The 21,874-nt window shown below is 32.2% G+C and overlaps 1 protein-coding gene across 4 annotated transcripts in view; it reads left to right on the top strand.

The window, feature by feature from the left end:
• Prkg1 (protein kinase cGMP-dependent 1) overlaps nucleotides 1–21,874 on the top strand; it is a 1,307,364-nt gene that overhangs the window by 185,332 nt on the left and 1,100,158 nt on the right. For all 4 annotated transcript variants that reach the window (XM_013077205.3, XM_004858324.3, XM_087185544.1 and 1 more), the window contains exon 2: nucleotides 3,824–3,990. In XM_013077205.3, coding sequence (XP_012932659.1) covers nucleotides 3,824–3,990 — 167 coding nt within the window. The remainder of the gene's footprint in view (nucleotides 1–3,823; nucleotides 3,991–21,874) is intronic.

Raw genomic sequence — 21,874 nt, 5'->3', positions numbered from 1 at the left:
ACTTGAGTTACCATATGAATCGCATTTGAGCAAATATTTTGTTTGTTCATCGTCCTCTTTCCTCACTTATTATTTTTAGATCTATTTTACTGATTTCATGATTTCAGTTGATGAAATCATCTATTTTAAAATTACAATAAAACGTTAGTAGGCAATGTCAATTTGAGAAAAATTACAATGTACATAACAGAAGAAAGATAAATGTCACTGGTTACCTAAGAATTAGGTTGCTGTCATGTATCGACAGTAATAGCCATGTTTGGTATGATATTCCAATGACAGATATGAGTGCTGCAATTACTTTAGAATTTCTAAGGGCTATTCTTGCTGTATAAAATTGAGATCACTGTAGGAAGGTTGCTTGATGTGAAATTCAGCCTGAAAGTTGTTGAAACAGGTTTGCACTTTTGAAGAAATAAAATTGGCCATCATCTTGCAGGATTAACTTTTATCTTCAAGAAATGTGAGGTGGTTGATATTTCTTAGCTCTCAGATATCTTATACCTATAGAGCTCATTCAAGAAAGTTGCTAGACAAAAAATAGGATCTACTATTTGGGCAGAATCTTAACAGCTATGGTAGCATGAGGTGTTTGTTTGTTTATTTATTTATTTATTTATGCTTTTTTAGGTGATTTATCAAATATTTCACAGTAGATAGATGAACATCCTGCTGTAATGATTCCTGGGATTCCAAACTATTAGGGAGCCCTGCAAGGCATTTTATATGAGTGGAAGAGCTATGAACTGTCAGTGGCAATTTGGACTTTTTGAGCTTCCAATTACAGAGACCATACTGTAGGCCAAAATGACCTTGAAATTGTATTTTTTGTTTCACTTGTGTGTTAGTTACTTTTCTCTCACTTCTGAGACAAAATACCCAACACCCAAAGTTAAAGGGGAAGAGGTGTATTTGGCTTAAAGTTCTTAGAGGTTTCAGTCCATAATTGGCTGGCTCCAAGGCAGGAGTGACAAACAGGCATCGCAGAGAAGAAACAACATGGCACCCATACAGTAGCAAAGGCAGCAAGAGAGAGTTTAACAGCATCGCTCTGCCCCTTTTCTTATTTTGATTACTGGGATTAGGACGGTGCCAAACTACTCACATATAGTGGCTTAGTAATCACACACCAGCAACACACATTTCAGTTTCAACTACTTCTGAAAAAGAAAGTCCCACCTCATCCATATGAGGCCTGGGGCGGGGGGCATCTAAACATAAACCATAACAACCTGACATTTGCACCCAAAGCTGACCATTGAAAGCTAAAGAGATTGGATTATATTTTATTTAACAAGTTGATTATAGAAATTTTATACTTCATTTTTAAATTGCCTTAGCTGATTTCCATGCTTAGCAATAACTTGTGTCTAATTTTTTTAAAGTGCCTGAGAGTTCTTTCTAAGAAAAGAAAGCACATTTCTGGGAGAGGCTACATTTGGCATATTTCCCATTGCCTTGGATGCGATTGAAGAGAAAACTGATCTAAAGAATGTGCGGAAATAGGGCCGGGGATTTAGCTCAGTGGTTTCACCGCCTGCTGCGCAGGTGCAAGGACCCAAGTTCGATCACCGTTACCAAAAAAAAAAAGAAAAAGAGTGTAAGGAAATAGTGGGCAGACTTCATGTTCTGGAGATAATTCTTAAAATAATTGAGACTTTTTTTCTCGTAAGATGTAAGAGTTGCCTCAAAGTTGGTGATTTGTGGTCCAAATAAATATAATGTTTATGAGACAGTTGTTCCCAAGAGTTTCAATGATAAGGATTCCTTATTTATTATTTATTTATTTTTTGGTACTGGGGATCAAACTCAGGACCTTGCTCTTACAAGGCAGGTGTGGTGCCACTGAGCTAAATCCCTGGCCCAAGGAATCCTTATTAACAAGGTAAATAGTTTTGCGTTTAATATGTTTTAAGTGAATTATTTTTAGTACCAAAAGCTTGCCCTTTCTAGGAAAATGTGTAAGTCTAGAAAAATGTAAAGAAAACATGTAATTCTGCCACTAAAACCAAACAAAATCAAAATTTTGTTTATTTCCTTTTGATATTGTTTCAACTCATAACTGTATCCTCTGTTACTTCACCTTTTACTACTGCTACTGCAGTTAATACTACTGCCACCTTTATCACCCATCATTTGTTGAAAGTAACGCTAACTTGTTAGAATTCACATATAAACCTGCAAAGTTTTTTTAAAATACCATTTTATAGATGATAGAATGGAAATTCAAAAAGCAAGGCAAATTACATGGTTATCAGGGCTGAGATCCACATATGTTTCACTCTTAATATTTTATTACACACACACTTATCCTAAAAACAATTTTTTATCCTGCTTTTTTGCATAAAAGTCACAGTTTCCCATGCCATTAATTCTCTTTATAATTTTAATTGAAGCATACAGTAGTCCATCCTAGCAGTATTGTTCACAGTAATACATTTTTAATTGTGTTTATTTTTATATACATCATTTTATTTCTTATACTCAAATCATTGTATCATAATGTATAAAGATTAGGTCGGTTAGACTGAGGTCTCTGGGATGTCACTGGAAGTGGAGAGGGAGGGCTGATGTTTAAGCAAATGGTCACTACTATAGATCATTTCCTGAAAGGCATTTGCTGAATCAATGTGGAGAAAGGATAGCTTGTATTCTTTTTTTTTTTTTTGGTACTAGGGATCGAACTCGGGACCTTGCACTTGTGAGGCAGATGGCAGAACCACTGAGCTAAATCCCTGGCCCACTTGTATTAATTTTTTAAAATTAAGACTTTAAATCTAAAATTCCAAAAGTATTTTTTCCTCTCTGTGTTACTAAGGTCATGATTTTCATCGTATTCAATTTCAGACTTCTCTGACAGTGTTCTGATTGTGCCCCTCCTGAAAAACTATTTCTAATGTCTCTTCTACTTTGATTTTTGTGAACCTAAGAAGTAGTTTGGAACTTCTTATCCCAGTGAATGAAATTATCACTAGTTCTGAAAAACCTTCCTGTTATCCATTGAATTCCAATTACAGAATTTATACATGTCTTTCCTACTGACTACTTATATTTAATCTCCTATCTAAATTATGTTAAATTTCAAATATCTTGTTCAAAGAGTTTTGTCTGGATTGTTGCCTCAAATTAAGATGCTTGAGGAAATATCCCCCAAAGAAGCATGAGATGTAGATAGAGGACTGTCATATTTGTTTTAATCAGCAAATTAAAAATAAAAATCTTAACTGCTTTTATCCAAACTCTTTCTTGAGCACCCATCCTGTGAGTGGTATTGTAGTGGAAACTGGGAATACAGCAGAGAACAAATTAAAAATGATCCTTGCCTGTGTAGAGCATAAACCCTAGGAAGAGAAATATGCAAAAAATATGTTTAAAAATTCTGTTTTTACTGTAATTGTTTATAGCAAAATACATGTCTGTTTTTAATAATATATAAAGTAGTCAAAATAGTTTGCTCTATAAATATTTTGCATTTTGTTTGTATTTTTCTTAAACCAAATTACTAACTTCACTTTAAAATGTTTGTTCACTGGTTTTCCCATAATCTTTGTAGCAAAAAAAATTCTAGAACAATGAAATCATATGAACTTTGTTGGTTCATCATTTATTCATTAAATGAATAAATACTTTGTAGAAAGGAAAATTGCTCTGCTTTTACTGCTGCCATGGAACTACTTTGTTCTCAGGTCTTTAGAAAATTATTGGATTCCTAACAAGAAAATGTATTTGTAGTGTGCCAGAGCATTGCATGACTCTGTGAAGCCTCACAAACTATGAAAGAACTTGTCAGATGTGTCAGCAACTCTTCTCTGTCTTGCCATAGGTCCAAGGATCTTATAAAGGAAGCTATCCTTGACAATGACTTTATGAAGAACTTGGAGCTGTCACAGATCCAGGAGATTGTGGATTGTATGTACCCAGTGGAATATGGCAAAGACAGCTGCATCATCAAGGAAGGAGATGTGGGGTCACTGGTGTATGTCATGGAAGGTATGGTTCATAAACCTGATCCTTTGACACTCAAACATTCCCTTTTCATATCAGCCTGCACACAGATGGCAGTTTATTACATGAGACAATTCCATTTTTCCTTCTTTTGTTGAGAAGCAGTTTGAAGTGAAATGCTATTTAGATACAATGTTTGGCTAATTATATAAAGTGTTTGTGTTTAGAATATTAATATGAGACTCCAGTATTTTTATGACTTGTGGAATAATGATAATATGAAGAATTGCTGTGTATTGTACTGGATAAGACTACAGACTGTTAAAACATTGAGTACACTTATGAAGTTTCAACAGAAGCTCAAAATCATTGGAAGCATTTTTGATAAAATCAAAAGGGCTTCAAGTCTACCTTTAACATTTAATATTTGACTAGCTCTCTGTATGTGATACTTCCATAAAAAGAAAATGTTTTCAGTGTTTTACATGTGTATGACAGAAGCATATTATAACGACTAGATGGCATATTAGTTGCCTAACTAAAAAGAGTAATAACTTGTTTCATAAATCTTACTCAAATAAAGACAGAAACTGCTTTGAAAATAACTGAGGCTTGCATTATATAAGTATTTTTATGACTAGACAAGTTTCATAATGCCCATTTCTAAATTGGAATTTGTAATGGTATGTTTTCCTTTTGTGGGAAGTAAAATTCCTAAAATGACTCAATCAGCTGAGAAGAAAGTGAGATCAGAAATGTCTGTGGTATAAAATACTTATAATACAAAAAATCACAATTGGTTTATTAAGTGTGATTAGTATTTTACCCAAAACATTCATGATGATGTCCTATAAGTTTCAAGTTTGTAGGTCATTAAGATAAAAATATACTTGGGAACATCAGTTAATTTCTCTGGATGCCACTTTTTTAATTTGTAAAAAAGGAGATTCTGTTTCTTTTTGTCAGTGTTTCTAAACTAGTGTTCCTTGGGGAACACTTTACAATATCTGGAGATTTTTTTGTTGTCATAGTTGGCTGGGATTGGGGAACTAGTGGTGTCTCTAATGGGTAAAGGCCGGGGATGCTGTTCACAAAGGTGGTTGCCCAGAAAGAAGTATACCTTGCCCAAAGTACCATTAATGCTGACATTAGTAAACCCTGATTTCTGTCTTCTTTATAGGATATTAGGAAGTTAGAATGGGATGATTCGTATAAATGTTGAATGTAAAGTATAGTACATTACAGAAAAATATTACTTGTATTAAATACTTGACAGTATGTAAGAAATGTTATTTCTGCATTTGTCATTCACTTTTTAATTTTTCTTCATAGTCTTCGTAGATTATATATATATATATATGGCATTCAATTTTCAAGTAGCAATTTCTATAATTATTTTCCATTATAGTTTTCACTTTTTGTGAAACTATTATAAAGTTTTTATCAATCCCCAAAGATATAAATATTCACCTAGGATTTTTTTCTGGTAAAATCAAAGCACAGTAAACAAGAGGAAAAATAATGTGTAGTTGACAGAATTTCAAGAAAAGGGATGAATTTATAGGGAAAGGGATATGTGGCTAGTGAGTAGGAAGGATGAGAAAAATTGGAAGAAATATACAGAGGTCAAGTGTAGAACACAAAAGTAGAGGCAATGTGGTAGGAACTACTAACAATCAGAAATCACATTTAAAAGCATTTCTGGGAGGGCTTCATGTGATGTATTTTTCAGTAATTATATTGGCAGGCATCTATTTAAGAATACAGCTAAGATATACAGGAAAGCATGCTTTTACTTCAGTTGTTTTCAAATGTTAATCATTGGTTTTCCATTTAAGCAACCAAAATTTGAAAACCTGTGGATTAAATTTTCCCTCATCTTGAATATTTGTGCCCTCCCCGCAAAAGATATCCAGGTAACCCTGTAATTTTTTTTTTTTTTTTTTTTTTGGTACCAGGGATCAAACTCGGGACCTTGGATCAAACTCAGGACCTTGCGCTTGCAAGGCAGGCGCCAGAATCACTGAGCTAAATCCCCGGCCCCTATCCCTGTAATTTTTAAAAATTCTATTTATCCACCTTAACCTTGTTGTCAAGAACTAAGTGCGAGTTTTATAGCTATGTTAGAATCTTGGAAATAGTTAATATTCATTGAATACTTAGAACAATATCCATCATATAGAGTATGCTTTTTCTAAATATTTTGTATGTATAAAAGTTATTTAATCCTGAAAACAATCTTGTGTGGTAAAGGCTGATGTTTATTGTCCCTTGTTATGGATGAGGAGATCAAGGCTCAAGTCTCCCAAGTTGTGTACAGTAGTACTGTGAGTATTTTTACCCAGACAATCTGGATTTAGAACACAAGCACTGTGCATTATTCAAGATTTTCTAGAGAAATACAACAAAAGATGTGTGTATATACAGGGAGAAAGAGATTTATTTCAAGGAATTGGAGGCTGGCATGTCTAAAATGCTTTGGGTAAGGCTGGGGGTCAAAGGCTCAATGGAAAAATTGGTGGTGCATTTGAGTCTGAAGCTGTCTGCTGCAGAGCTTCTTCTAGGTGGGAAGTCAGTCTTTTTTTTTTTTCTTTTTCTATTTGGGCCTTCAAATGACTGGATGCATCCCACCCACATTATTGGAGGGTAATGAGCTTAACTCAGAGTCCACTATTTTAAATGCTAATGTCACCTAAATATACCTTTATAGAAACATCCAGAATAATGTTTGACCAAATATCTGGTATCCTGGGCTGACCAAATTGATGTGTATAGTTTACTTTGTAAGTTCATCCCTTGTCAAATGGATACCTGTACACATCTTGTTAAATCAAACTTAATCTCCAAATAGACAATAAATAGGTCATACTTCTAACTAACATGATACTGAAAAAGATGCTCAATCTTGTGTTTACTCATCTCATTAAGATCCTGTAAGTTTAATATGATGATATATAGTTAATGATCCTTAAATACTATGATATAAAGTCTATAATCTTATGATAAGGAGATTAAAAAGCTAAGAAAACAAGTATGTTTGTTATGTCTGTGCACACATCCATCCACACACAAATTTCTTCCTTACAAAATATGCAAGAAATACTCATGAGAGGCTGACTGTATTGTTTCTTCAGGTGAAGTTAGATATACTAATTTTCCCCCCACTGCTTCAAAGTAATTTTAATAAATTTATTTATCTTCTCTTTACTGTTAAATTGACTAAATAACACATAATCTTAATTATCCATTAAAACCCTATTTTAAGGGTTGGGGATTTAGCTCAGTGGTGCCACGCCTGCCTCACAAGTGCAAGGTCCTGAGTTCGATCCCTAGTACCCCAAAAACCCCTTATTTTAAACAAGGTTCTAAATAACACATAAATGTTTAGAGACACACATTTTGCTGCGTTGCTGTTAACTGCCTTTAAACTCAATAAAATGACCATAATCTTATAAACTCATGCCAGTTTTTCTGAAACAGTAATTCTGACCAGCTCAATATAACTTCAGCTGATCTTGTGCTTTTATCATTATGTCCAAATAATTTAAAATAAAAAAACTGTCATTTAAATTTTTATGTTTTAATTGAGCAAATGTTTTATTGCATAATTCATTTTTATCAACAATTTCAATATGGTCAAAGTTAAGATAACAATGTTCTTGATATAGATAGATTCTTTTTTGCTTGTGAACATTAATATTTATAAACAGTATAGTATAGAAACAATTGAAAGGCTATAAAACAGCTTTCACAAACTTACTTACTATCAAAGCATTCTGCAAAAGACTCAGGGAGCTTATTTAGAAAATCAGTATATTTTTTCTTTTCTCTTTAGTTAAATGAAGTGTTCATCATAAAATGTTTGGGTAACATGTGCTTTACTCTTTTTTTTTAAGTCTAGGCAGTGTCCCAAATGTTACTGCATACCTAAATGCCAGAGTTTCTCATGGTTTTACCTAGAGAATAGTCATATGGTAAAACTTCACTAATTAGGATAACAAGGGGAAAATCATCTGGGAGTAGTATGCATATATTATCATGTATTTTCAAGCAAAATGAATTGTGTTACTTTCAGAGACTTATAATAGTTGTCTAGTAGAAGTCTCAATTTCAAATTTTGTTGAGAATTGTTTGGAATTAGCTTTTACAAGCAGTAGCATAAGTTTTAAAAAGTTGCTTCGGGCTCGTTATACATTTTAATTATATTTTCAAATATATGTGATGGTTCCACACTATTTCAATCTAGTTTATTTTCTTAAACAAATAGACATGGGCCTTGTTTATGATGTAACATGTGTTAACACCCTTACACCCTTGTCCTCTTTTGTCATACAGATGAACTTTGATTTACGTTCATTTAAAATAAAACAAATTCTGATTTAGTGATTTAGAATTGAGGATATTTTTAAATTTGGTAATCTAATTTGATATTCTAGTACTTAAGATGTCTATATCTGTTAAAGTGATTGATTTACTTAGAGACAATGGTTTTGAGCAATTTTGTCATCTTTCGTTGTGGAAATAGATTACTTTTTCTTAAATAGCAAGTGTTTGGTGTTTTTTTGACCACTGGTTATTTTAAGTTAAATATTTTAATGAAAATATCAATATTTTTTCATGAGGTATTTGTTAATGACAATGACTTTTTAAAAGTACTGTTTTTGCCAAGTACTTATATGCCAGGTAATGCTACATCACTTTCTAGGTATTAAATTTTTAATCTTCATAACAACCTTGAGAAATAGGCATTCTGTTATCTATATGTAAATAGATGGGGAAACGGATACCTGGAGACACTAGATAACTTGGCTAAGATGATGCCATCAGTACACTGAAATGCAAGTTCTAGGCATGGAGCTACCATACCATACCTAAGTAGTATTTGGCAATGCTAACTTTCAAAGAACAGATTAGAAGTTATATATCTATTGTCAACACTAATAGATGTACATCATTATGGTATAATAAAATGATTTAATTTCAAGGAAAAAAAATAGGACAGCAAAAGTTAAAAAAGAAAATCAAGGAGATTTCCTATAACTACTTCTTTATGTGTGCGTTGAACACTGAACTGTTCCTGACCTCTCTACAGATCATCTGGTATACAACCCTCTCCTCTACTAATTGCTTTTTTTTAAATTGAATGGATGGCTCTGATTTGATCTAATTCTTGGTGTACTGAATTTATGTATAGGATTAAACTCTGTATATTCCTTGGAGACCTGATTTTTCTGTCTATAACCAATAGTATTATTTTTCTTTAAGAAACTTTGTTTTTAAAAAGTAACAATTCTTCCGACTTATTACACAAATGACTCAATGGCACTTTTGTGTACTAAGTAATACGTGATTATTCACACCAACTCTTCTGGAGTAACTTCATGTTTCCCTTGTTACTGAACCAAGATTTTAAGTTTATCTGTGATGTCAGGTCATCTGCGTCCTTTTCCAGATGACACAACGTTTGCCTGTTTTGTCCATGGTCAATATATTATTTATTAGTATTTAGTGTGGACATGAATCCAGCTAGTAATAATCTACAGTAGACTTATGCAAATGTACACTGAAAATTCTATTCACTCCAAAAATTTTTTTTCTTTTTATGTAATTAAATGATGTTGTGAATTCTGACATTCAGACAGGGATTGTATGTAAAACAGAATTAATGGAGAGCCTCTCTGTGTCAATTGGCATTCAGAACAATATCTGAAAGTAATGGAATTGAATGCATTTTCATATGAATTAGTTCTCAGTAAATCTAACATGAAAAAAAGACCATTTTATCCTCCACAATCAGGTATTGCTTTTGGCCTTAAAAGTTTTTCATGTTAATCCAAAAGCTATCTCTAGAACAACTGAAATAGCAATGTACTTAATGTTATTGTTTTACAAGGCCAAGCTTTTAAATTATACATTAAAAAGCAAGCTCACGTACTGCTTATATAAAAAACAAAGGGAAATAAAACATGTATTTGCAAAAGGTTATCATGAACAAGGAGAATCTTGAAGCACTAAATGTAAATTTTAAAATACATTGCAGTTATGGAAACAGTGACTAAAACAGGGAACTGTGATAAGTGGCACGTAGGGTCTCAAGTTCATTTTGAGGTGCCAAGCTTCAAAATGACTTTTAATGTACTTGATCAAGTTCAGGAAGTATAATGTATATTTAAAAGAATTGACAATGTTTTATGTGCTGATGGAAAGTTTAAGGGGAAAGGATAACTTTCTACATATTGCTAGAGCAGATATCTAGAAGTAAAGTTCCTGAGTCATATGGTAGTTGAGTCTTCACATTTATTAAATGATGCCAAATTGCTTTTCAAAGTATTTAAATGTTACAAACATAGTCATATGAAAAGGAGGTTATTTTGCATGAATCTACATAGCCAAAGAAATGAAAGTTATGGGATAATCTAAATTGGATCAGCTCAATAGTAAATATCCTAGTAATTAAAATGTTCCAAAAGTGAGAGGAACAGTTATTTTTATGTGTGACAAAGTCCCCATCTTGAGAGGCATTGTCTCAGTGACTAAGTGGCACCTGCTTGGAAAACTTTTGGGTGAGTGGAAGAGGGATTCCTCATGGCCAAGCTATGACATATCTTTCATCCCTTTTTCGAACTCCAAGATTCTAAGTCTAAGAACTTATTTTCCACGAGTAAGCTTGTAAGAACCCAACCTTCAAAAGGTTTCCTCTTGCAAAATTCTCCCATATATGCATGTATTTAGCTTTGTCTTTGAAACTTATATAAATCTAATAATTCTTCATATATTTTTCTCCTACTTCATTTTCTTTTTCAGTATTATGCTCCACTGTATATCTATTATCCTCCGCGTATTTATCCTTTTAACTATTGGTGATATTTGAGTTGTTTCTAGTTATTTTGCCCTCTCAAGTGGTGCCTGTATAAAGTGTTAACTATGTATCCTGATAAACATGTTGAGTAATTTCTCTAGTGTAGATATCTGGGAGTAGAATTCATAGGTCATATAGTATGTGAATCTTTAAATTTGTTAAATGATAGCAACTCCTTTTTAAAATGTTTGTAATGGATTATACCTGATTGTAACTAATCCCTATATTTTCTGACTCCTCTTTGTCCTCATGACATTTTATATTGACAAACACTGAAATTTTACTAATCTAGTGGATTTGATCTGATAGCTCATGATTTCAACTTCCATCTCCCTGATAACTAATGAGACCGAGCATCTTTTTATATGTTTATGGGCTGCTTACATTTTTCTGTGAAGATTCTGTTGAAGTTTTCTGCTCATTTTTCTGTTGGTTAGTTATGTATTTTGGAGCTTAATCCTTGTCAATTACATGGACTGTAAATACCTTCTTTCATTTATGGTTTATAATTTTATCCCTTTATCACATTTTCTGATGAACATGTTATTTTTAATGTAGTCAGATACATTAATCTTCATTGTGCTTCTTGTGTCTTTGTAAGAAATCCCGGAATGCATTATTTTTCAAGCCTGTGTATGTATAGACTGAATGTTCATGTATATGTCTGTGAAAGCATGTACACAAGTTTGGTATGTGAGGTATTACCTATAAAAGAAAATCTTTCCATTTATAATTTAAAGAATAGTAATAATAAAAGTAGGAAACATTTTTGTTTCTATGTTATTTTTTCAATGTATTTTAAGAATTCTTTATAAATTGTTCTTAGGGAAAGTAAATATGATTTTGAATATGCTTGATGATCACAATTTCTTTTTTTCTGTGAGGGTGGTTTTTATATTTGGAAATAATCACAAGTCATTTGGTGACAGATTTGATGAATATGGGTAGGTGATTAAGTTGAGTAATACTTTTTTGTGTAAAATATCTAAGGATATCTGTGTGTGTCATCAGAAAATAATAAAATTTATTGTATAGTTTGAGCACAATTAACCGATGTCTTAGAATACTATTGCCAAAAAACTAATGTATTTTGAATGGTAGTGTTCTTAAATACTTATTTAGCTACTAAATTATTGTGTGATTTTGAAAAATATACTCTTATGATGTGGTTTTACAGATACATATTTCTCCATTTTCTTTCTAAATTATTGCTGGTAGAATTGAATTTATTACATTAAGAAGAGGAATAGTTTGGTGTTTCTTAGTTTAGAAGACTTTAAAGCTACAATAATTGAAAATTTTCAAGCTTATGTTTTTGTTATGATTGTTGGAAAGCCACCAATTTTTGTTTTTAAGGAATCAGTTTTACATAAGTAAGGCAGTTCATGAGTCATATTAAAAAGTACAAGTTTTTCCTCCTATTATTCTCCTTCAACTAGTTATGTTGGGTTTTTTTTTTGCTCATTCATTTTGTTCAAATATTACCTTCATTCTTTATTTTGAGAGAATGTCAAATTAGAAAGTTTCAAATTGTATCTTTTGGAAAAAATTAGAAACAAAAAGCATCACTGAAAAAGTGAGAAGAAAATGTGAATTAGTACTTTCTTGGCAATAGAGTAATAACATTGATTTCTTGCTAATGATGAAAAGTTTACTATGGTCATCATTATATGAACAATGTCGAATAGTTTGTATGTTGCATGTGTAACAGGAATCTACAATTGTTGCGATTTCATTTTAAAAACACGTAGATGTATTTCCTCAAGGACTTTAACAAGATTTCCAGTGATTTCTGTGGGAGGCTGGATAGACTAGTGCTTTTAATATCCATCTTCCTAAGGGGAAATCTTTGGATGATTTATAGTTCTTTTGGCACACTCCCTGGCACAGGCAGGTTGGAACTACTTCTTAGCCATGATAAAGCTGAATGATGTGGGGACCAATGGCAACTCCCCCGCCCTCCACACAGTATTGAAATTGGTTTCTGAAGTTCTTAGGGGAATGCTCTTATTTTGAAAAAAACATGCTGTGACTGCACATGCTTTACCTGAATTTAACTATTTCAACTTTGGAAGGCTGCAGTCTGACTGTGATGTTTGTATTTAGGCTCTTCTATAAACTCTTTTATGATAAATAAAAATAATTTGTCCTAAAGGTTCTTAAGTAGTAACAGAATTATGATAGATAAGTAAAGATGGAATTAAAGTTGATTCCTGAGAATACACAATTCATGCATATTTAATATATAAAGAAATTATTAGAGAATATATTTAGATTAGTGATTTATTTAGTTATAATCTGGTTAGCTGAAGTGGATTGTTTTCAAAAAATCACCCTCTATTTATTCATAAGAATATAGAGCATCAAATGCTCTAAAACCCAAACAGTATTCACTTTCTATTTGCTACTTGTAAAACTTCACAAGTACAGTTAAATTACTCTGGATATTTTTCAATGTCAAAGCCAATTAAATAATCCTGTTTAAGCAACTAGTAAGGTTGGCCAGACTGTTAAGAAAGATGGCTTCTCATTTCACATATACATAGTGCAATATTTGCAGAGGAAACCTAAAGCTTTCCACAAAATCATAAGTGATAGTCGATGTGTTTAAAATATTCTTTTTTAAATTAAGTAAATGTCTTTAAAGTGTCATTTATTCCCCACTGGTCAAAAGAGAGGATGAGTGAGCATTTGTTTCCTAGAATTTAATTAATAGCTTATTGTAATAACTTTTACTAAAAACTGTTTACATACTCATCAAAGACTTTCTTAATAGCTTGAAGAACACTATTCAGTGTTATATTTTGTATTTGGCTCATATGTACAGAGCACCAATTTACATTACCCCTATGTTCCACTTTATATCGTTTTAGAATATTTAATAACTTCTGCAACATTTTTAATACAGATTTATACTGTTCCCGATGGTCAATAAATTCTTATTGACTAATTTTGTTGGAAATATACATACACACATATTTATACTTTGTACCCATATATGTGTCTATGGATTACCCTTTCTCCAAGTTTATATTTTTTCAAGCGATGGTGGCAACAGTTAAATTCAAATTTAAAAGAAAAATACAAGATTAATGGCAATCATAAGTACTGATGATAAAATTCACAAGTGAATTAAAATTAGTTTTCAAAGGAATAAGTTTATAGCTTTTGATTGTTATTTTGTCTGCCATTGTCTTGAAAAACAATTAAGATAAATTGTATGAGAAATTTTGAAATATTTTCTCTTAATCCTCTGAATTTAAATTATTTATTTATTATATGAATTCTAGAGTTCAAAGTCTCATGAAATAAGAAAATGTTTTGAAATAGTTTTCTTTTCACTGATTAGTAGGTTATATATATACAAAGCAGGGATTTGTGAGCTACCATGCTTTCTTCCCTCTTTTATATAGTATGTTTTTACAAAATAGAAAAGATATTACAGTGTGGATTTGACTGAGAGTATTACAAGGATATTTGAAATGCTATTTATATTCTTCAACAATTAAGAATAAAAAAAAGTATTTAATGATTTTTTTATAATATAACTTATTAGGATTCACTGATGTATTTAACTGTTTATTTACTCCTACATTCAAGTAATATCTGCTCAGTACTGACTATGTTTCAGTGGACACCTGTGATGTAAAAGAAACAAGAAGCTGGGTGTGGTGATGCACGTCTGTAATTCCAGCACTCCTAGAGGCTGAGATGGGAGTATCACAAGTTAGAGTCCCTCCTGGGCAACTTAGTGAGAGTCTGTCTCAAAATCAAAAAATAAAATAAAGATGAAGGTCTGGGGATGTAGCTCAGTTCCAAGGCTCTGAATTCATTCCCCAGGGATGCAAAAGGAAGGGAGGAGGAGTGGCAAGACATATATTCTGTCATTCTGGTGGTTAGTGGAAAGGAAAAAAAATGCTTATGCAAAATACTTTCACATAGTGATAAGTGTTACGAATAAATGAAATTAAACAGGGAGATGAAAGAAAATCACGGAAGAGATTCTAGCAATGATTATGTAGGTGTGAGAATGCTTCTCTGGTAAGGGTACCATTTGAGTTGAGACCTGAATGACAAGAAGGAGCCAAGCCAAGTGTGAATAGACGATTGTAGGTGAAGAAAAGGTAGCAAGGTGGGGGAAAGCTTCACATATTAGACAGAAAATATATCTTGAATTAGTGTGAGGACATGGAGGGCTTTGTAGTTTTTTAAAAAGAGATTTAAAGAGCATTGGAGAAATTTATTTTGAAAGCTCAATTAAGAGGTCAGAATGTGCAGATAGAAGTGTCCGGTCAACTAAACCAAGTGTAGAAGAAAGATTAATGAAAGTGGTTGTCTTGTTAATAAAGTAGTTGTTTTGCATGCAGTATATTAAATCGGTGAATTTGGATATTTTAAGAGATTTCATAGCTATGGATATTCATAATTTTAGAAAAATCTTCCTGAGAAATCTTTGCATTGAACTGAGATTTACATTCTATTTTATGAAACTAATATTCTTAACATAACAGTTCTGAAAGTGTGGTGTGGGACTCTTTTAAATTTTTCTTTGGGTGAGAACACATAGTAGTAGTAGTAGTAATAATAATAATAATAATAATAATAATAATAATAACATCTCTCATGAGTGTACAGTGGGATTTTCTAAGGGCCATATAGTGTGAGAAGCAGATTGAATGCAGAAGATTTCTTCCTGAGCCAGACATCAGTTTTTCTAATGTATAAAATGACATATTTCTTTGTTTTAAAAATGTAATTTTTAATTGAAATGTATTATTTAACATAGATTAACTAGTTATTTTACATGAGTAAACATTTAAATAATTTCTCAATTTTAATATCAAATACAGTAGGCATCAGAAGTAACCCACATAAGCAAATGCTTTTTAGTAATGTAAACAACCCAGACACTAAAAGTTTGAGAACCAATTACTTTGAGCCACGTGACCTGACTAATATGACCAGCTAGATGTTTATTTCAAAAAGCAACTGGGATCAGTTTAAGGTTCAACAAGATATTGATGTCTTCCCTCCAAATTACAAATACATAGGATCCTGTCACCAAACAAAAATTTGTTAAATAAAGGTTTGTTAAGTTAGAAGCAAAAAATTTTCTGTAAAGGCTGGCAATTAAATCTAGTGCAAAAAACACACAAACCTAGTGCAGATGTCCATTGCTACACAGTGGGCAAGTAAAATTTATTGAAATACTTATTATTGTGTTAATTACATTTCATTTCAATTTGAAAGATATCCTTGATATATTTTTGTGGGTCATGTTTACGCATTTTCCAGAGTTCAAAATTTGGGAACTGAATTGGATTCCTGAGTGATTATGCTGACAGTAATAAGGACACTGAGTTTTTTTGTAATTAAACTTTAGCTATTGTTCTAAAGGAATAAAAGAATCAGATGTCCTTATAATCCACTCATCATTTTAGGAAATGGTGTTTATTAGTCATTTTCTTTTAAATCCCAGAAGATGTACCATTTTATCAGTTGAGTGCTCAGTACAATAAATTATCTAATACTATAAGTACCTTCAAATTCAAAAGATATTGCATTATTTTACATATGGTCTCAAGGTAGTAAGCTCTCTCAATATAATATATATATATTGAGAGAGCTTACTACTTTGGATATATATATATATATATATATATCTAAATTGTCAGCTATTGATTGGATGTCTCTTTCAAATTTGTTATTGCTAAATGCTTAAAATCTCTAAATTTTTTTGTGATGCATTTTGCAAAGAGCTTTTTCATTTGCTAGTACATTTGCTTGTTTTTGATATTTTACCACGATGGTACTAAGCATTTTCATGGAAGAAAATTTTCAAAAAACAAAACAAAAAAACTTACTGCTTTTGTTTACTTTTCTTGGAAGGACATCGTTCTCTTTTCTTCTTCCAAAGGCAATTGTTAGGAGATAAGTCACATTGAGAGATAAAAGGCTCACTCCAACTGTGAACATGTATAACATTATATTGTGATGAAAAATGAATTTTAGGGTTTTTATTCAGGTTATAGTTCACTATTTTCTGCAACAGTACATTTTGTTCTCCATGCTTAGGAAACATGGACTTTCCCTGACAAAACTGAACTACTGAACTAAATTTCTGTCTCTTGTCTTTATGTGTTTTATAACTTTTATCCATTTGGTCTTGATTGTCTTGTAGAAAAATGACCACAGGACTAAAAGCCATAAATTCTGAGGGTTTAATCCAGGCCTATTAATCAGCTATGTGGCCAGACTGAAATGATTAAAATAATCCTCTCACAGTTTACATACTCATTCCTAACTGTGTGGGTCACACCTCCTTTTCTCTGTAACATTTTCCCACAGTAAAATAACTCAGAAGTTACTTTAGGATCCACTGATTAGAAATTCTATTGTGTTAATCGGACTGTCACTAATATGTGTCCTTGTCTGACCCTACTTTAATTCAAAACTTCATGATTTCTTGCATGAATTTTCCTAACACTTCCTGTAGGTTTTTCTGTACCTAGATTTGTTCCACTTTCATACATTCTCTATATAAGCATGAATAAAATATTTCTAAATACAAAAGTATTCATATCATCCCCATTCTTAACATTTTGCATTGTCTTCCTGTGGTTAAACATCCCAACTCCTCACTGTGAAATGAAGAAAGCTGAGTTTTGGAACAGTGTAGGCATAAACCTGAATCCTAATTCTACCATATAGCTGGTTAAGTAACCTTGAGGAAATTCTCTGGTTTTGGTTACCCTTTCCTCATTTGTCAGTCTGTGAAATATCAAGACCTGGGCCTGGCCCATGGAGTAGCCATTCCTTGCTGATCAGATCTGCTTCCATACTAAGTTCTTCTCTCATCACTCCATGGCTCTGGCTCAACTTCCTGTGTGCTCACTTGTGCCTCTACATGTTTTCCCATACTGAAACATTATTATTGTTCAGTGTCAAGGTAGGTGAGAAAGCCTTTTCTGTTATCTCCTGACTGGGCAATATTCTCTTAAGTTCCTAACATCCTCTGTGCCCTCTTTGTAAACATATTGGTCAGACTGTATGTTATTCATTTCATTCACCCAAATTTATCCACTCAGGAAATAACAGTTTTGCATACACTCTCTTCTAGGCATTTTTCAAAGTGTCTGGGTGAAAGCAGAGACCAAAGAATACAAAACTGCCTTAATATGACACTTAAGTCAAAATGAAGGAGATATAAAACAAACAAATAAATGAGTGTTTATAATGTGCATGTGTGTGTAATAAGTTCTATGAACACTGAAGCATGATAAAAGGATAAAGAGTGGCAAGGAAGGATAAAAAAGGATTGACCAGAGACATAAATAAGGTCATGGTGGGCTAATATCCAGAGGGAAGAACATTTTAGATAGAGAAAGTAAAATGTGCCACTCTGAGATAAGGTTGTGGTTGACATCTTCAAATATCAGTATGGAAGTCAGTGCTAGAATGAATGGAGCCATTATGGCTGTGAAGGAAGAAGGTGACAGACCAGTGAGATAGCAGAGCTCCCGTGCTAGTGTAAGTCATGCTAAATCTTTATTTTTTTATCAATATTCAGAGTCATAGAACAGTTTGAGCAGAAGAGCAATTTGATCTAAGCTATGGGTGTTGGGGAACTTTCTTGTGGCTATGGAAAATAAACTCTGTTAGGATGGAATAAAGCAGAAATATCAATTAGAAAACTATTGAAATAGTCAAAGAGGAGATGAGATAATTTGGACCTAAAATAGTGAAAAAGGAGAAATGGTAAGAAGTGGTTAAATTCAGAAACTACTTTGAATGGCTAACTGGTAGTTCTTTGCTAATAGATTGGATTAGAAATGGTATGTGAAATAAAGTGGGAAGTGAAGACTGACTTCATGTTTTTGGCTGAAACAATTAGAATAATGTTTTCCTTGGGGAACAAGACTATCGGAGAGTAACTATTGTACAATAATTGTTTGTGTGCTTATCGTATCAGGCATTGGCTAAGTTGTAGTAACAAACCCCCCAAAAGTAAACCCCTTTCAAGTAAGAAATAAGCTGATTTCTCATTCATGCAGTTTTGTAGAGATGAGTGGAAGAGGCTGGTGGAATAGCTATACTCTATGCAGTGATACAGACATTCAGATTTCTTCTGTTTTGTTGCTGCAGCACCACCTGAATGTTGTCACTGTGTACATGATTAAAGTCAGGCGATTACCCATCTGTACCGTGAGAATTGGAGAAAGAGAAATGACAGAGGAAGTAGCTCCATGCTCAAAGTTATACACTCACCCTTTCTCATCCTCTTGTCCAGTACTTAGTTACAGAAAGGCTGGAAAAAGTACATCATACAAAGGCAACCATCTATCAAGTAAAAAGTGGATAGAAAGTTCCCTCACTGACATAAGGGAGGGCAGAATGCATTCTAGGGAAAACTATATTGTATTTGTCTCTCTGTATAAGCAATTTACAGTCAGAAACTACTGTGCTCTATAAGCCTAGGACTTACCTTGATGCCTGTATTCTGAGCATGTTCACTACCTGTTGATTTCCTTAAAAATACGTTAATTATATCAAGCAAAATGTTTTATATTTGATAATGCATTGTCTTCTTTAAACTTTTGAATTAATTTTATATCTCATTTTTTAGGGTATCTTTATCACTGGTGCAGAAAAACTATAGCAATTCAATTATCTTTAAGTCAGTGTTTTACATACACATTATTGTTTTTATGATTCTGAATGAACAAGTCATAATGAACTGCTGTTTATGCATTTATAATTCTTTAGAGCACTTACCTCACAAACTTGATTTGAAATAACAATTCCAGAAATCAGAATCAGTGATAAGTGACTTCCATGTAGTAAAATTGCACCACCTATTCCAAACTGCTTAATTATTGAAACCTCATGTAATACTCCACTTAAACTGAATACTTCTGCTGTGTTCTTAGGGTTATTTAGCTGAAAAGTCAGAGAAAATACATTAGAGTTTATAGATACTTTATAAAAGTTCAATATTTATACAATGTTTTAAAGTGTTTTAGAATAAGGGATCTAATCTAAACATATTTATAAGAAAACAAATTGTAAGGCAATAAAATATTTCATAATCAGAAAAGAGAAATGACACACAGAACATATACGTTTCATTTGGAAAGCTTGGTGAGTTGTGCCATCAATATGAAAGAAAAATAGTTCCTATTTTTTATAATATGGTATTTTGAAACAGTCCTATTTTCTTTCCAAGATCAAATGATCCATGATCTCTATGTGTATATTTCATTAGGTCATCCTATTTATGGAAAATCACACACAGTTTTCCAAACACCCTCAATGTATATGAATGAATTTTTGTCTATTTGCTTGCATATCTTTAAGTCCAGGTCCATATAAAAAATATATTTTTAATTGATTAGTAAAATTTTTTTGAAAAGATTAAATGAAGACATGGATTCTGAAGAGCTTTTTGAGTGTATCATACTGAGATCCATGTGGGCAGAAAACTGGTCAGTGTTTGCAATGCTTAGTCCTGAGTAGCACATAGTAGGTGTTTCATTAATTTAACAAATGATTATTGAGTAAATCCTGCTTGAATGCTAAATGTACTCCCTGACACTAAAACTTTACCATCTTTTTGAGAAATTCATATACATAGCTACATACACACCAAAACGTCACACACACAGACACATCCAAACCTATATTCAGTTTTGTTCAACTCTAGAATCACCTTCTTATAATTTCAATAGATAATAGATTGTATAGTTACTGAAAAATTTTTAGCAGTTCTTCAGCATCTAGTTAATTCTGTAAATTATCTACACGTTTTCCCTCTAGATAAAACTTTTATTCATCTAATTTAAAAAACTCCTACATTTATACTTCTAAGCTTTCCAAAATCTCTGTTGAGATTTAATAAACCAAAGCTTTAAAAATTGTTTCTTTGATCTAATACATTATCATTTAGACAGGCACACTTTCAATTAAGATTCTTAGAGTTAGTTGGGCAGTGTGTGTATGTGTATAAATTTTAAAGATTTTAAAGATAGTGTCAGAGATTCAAAAACTTTATGTAAATTTTCCATCAGTGTTGAATCATATCCCATTATACTTAAGAGATAATTTATTGAGCTGAACTTGGCCCTAAGTAAATCAGTGAAAATTAGAAAATTTTAGTAACTTAGCTTTCCATATCTTGTAATACTTGGCCTGTAACTAAAAGGAAACTTAGTTTAATAAACTTTTATCGTTACACGACAAATGTAGTTTTTAGTTTATCATACCAAATTTGCTCCTTTCTAAAAATGCATACCTAGATCATGAAATTACTACATTTAAAAAGACCTCAGAAATGATCAAATCTTTCTTGAGGTTTGATTAGATGAACTCTGTAAAGTCAGGGTGCATGTTCCCAAAACATTTGAGAGAACTGAATTTCATAAAATCATTGTGGATGTTTTTCCTTATGGTTAAACTAAATGCAAACTAATCCTGTTTTTTACTTGTTCTTTTCATTTTTAAATGATGAAGAATCTCATCCATTATTCTTGCTCCCAAGCCTGTGGGAGAAAGAAATATCCTGCAAGCATGATTTTGACTTAGGAAGTTGGATGTGCTAGTCAGAACAGACTTAATATACTCTCAACACAAAAATGTATGTAAAGGGTATGTTAATTCACCTGACTTAGACATCCCATAATAGACACATTTATTAAAACATCATCTTATACACCTTATACACCAATTTGTCAATTGGAAAGAAGGAATAAAATATTGCATGGTTTCTCTTGTATCAAAAACTCAATATATAAAGTGTGAAATAAAAGACAAATAAAAAGGTACTGTGCTGATAATATATCTAAAAATGTACCTTGACTTAATACTGGTTGTCTTATATGTTTTATATGTTCATTGACCTATTAGTCAGGTTTTCAATCTGTATATATGATAATTCACTTTATCAGTTTTTATAAGGTAAATAAATGAATCTTATGTGGAAAAAACAAAAGGGGGTGGAGAGAGGGGGAAATAGAAGGGAACTGAAATGAGTTATGTATCTGTACCAATCCTCTATGGTGAATGTAATCATTA

This window comes from Heterocephalus glaber, unplaced genomic scaffold (assembly GCF_053883595.1).
Source record: "Heterocephalus glaber isolate CG9 unplaced genomic scaffold, H.glaber_assembly_v1.0 deba00001497, whole genome shotgun sequence".
Lineage (NCBI taxonomy): Eukaryota > Metazoa > Chordata > Mammalia > Rodentia > Bathyergidae > Heterocephalus > Heterocephalus glaber.
Note: the sequence above shows the minus strand (reverse complement) of the source record. Positions and strands in the feature narration are given on the sequence as shown.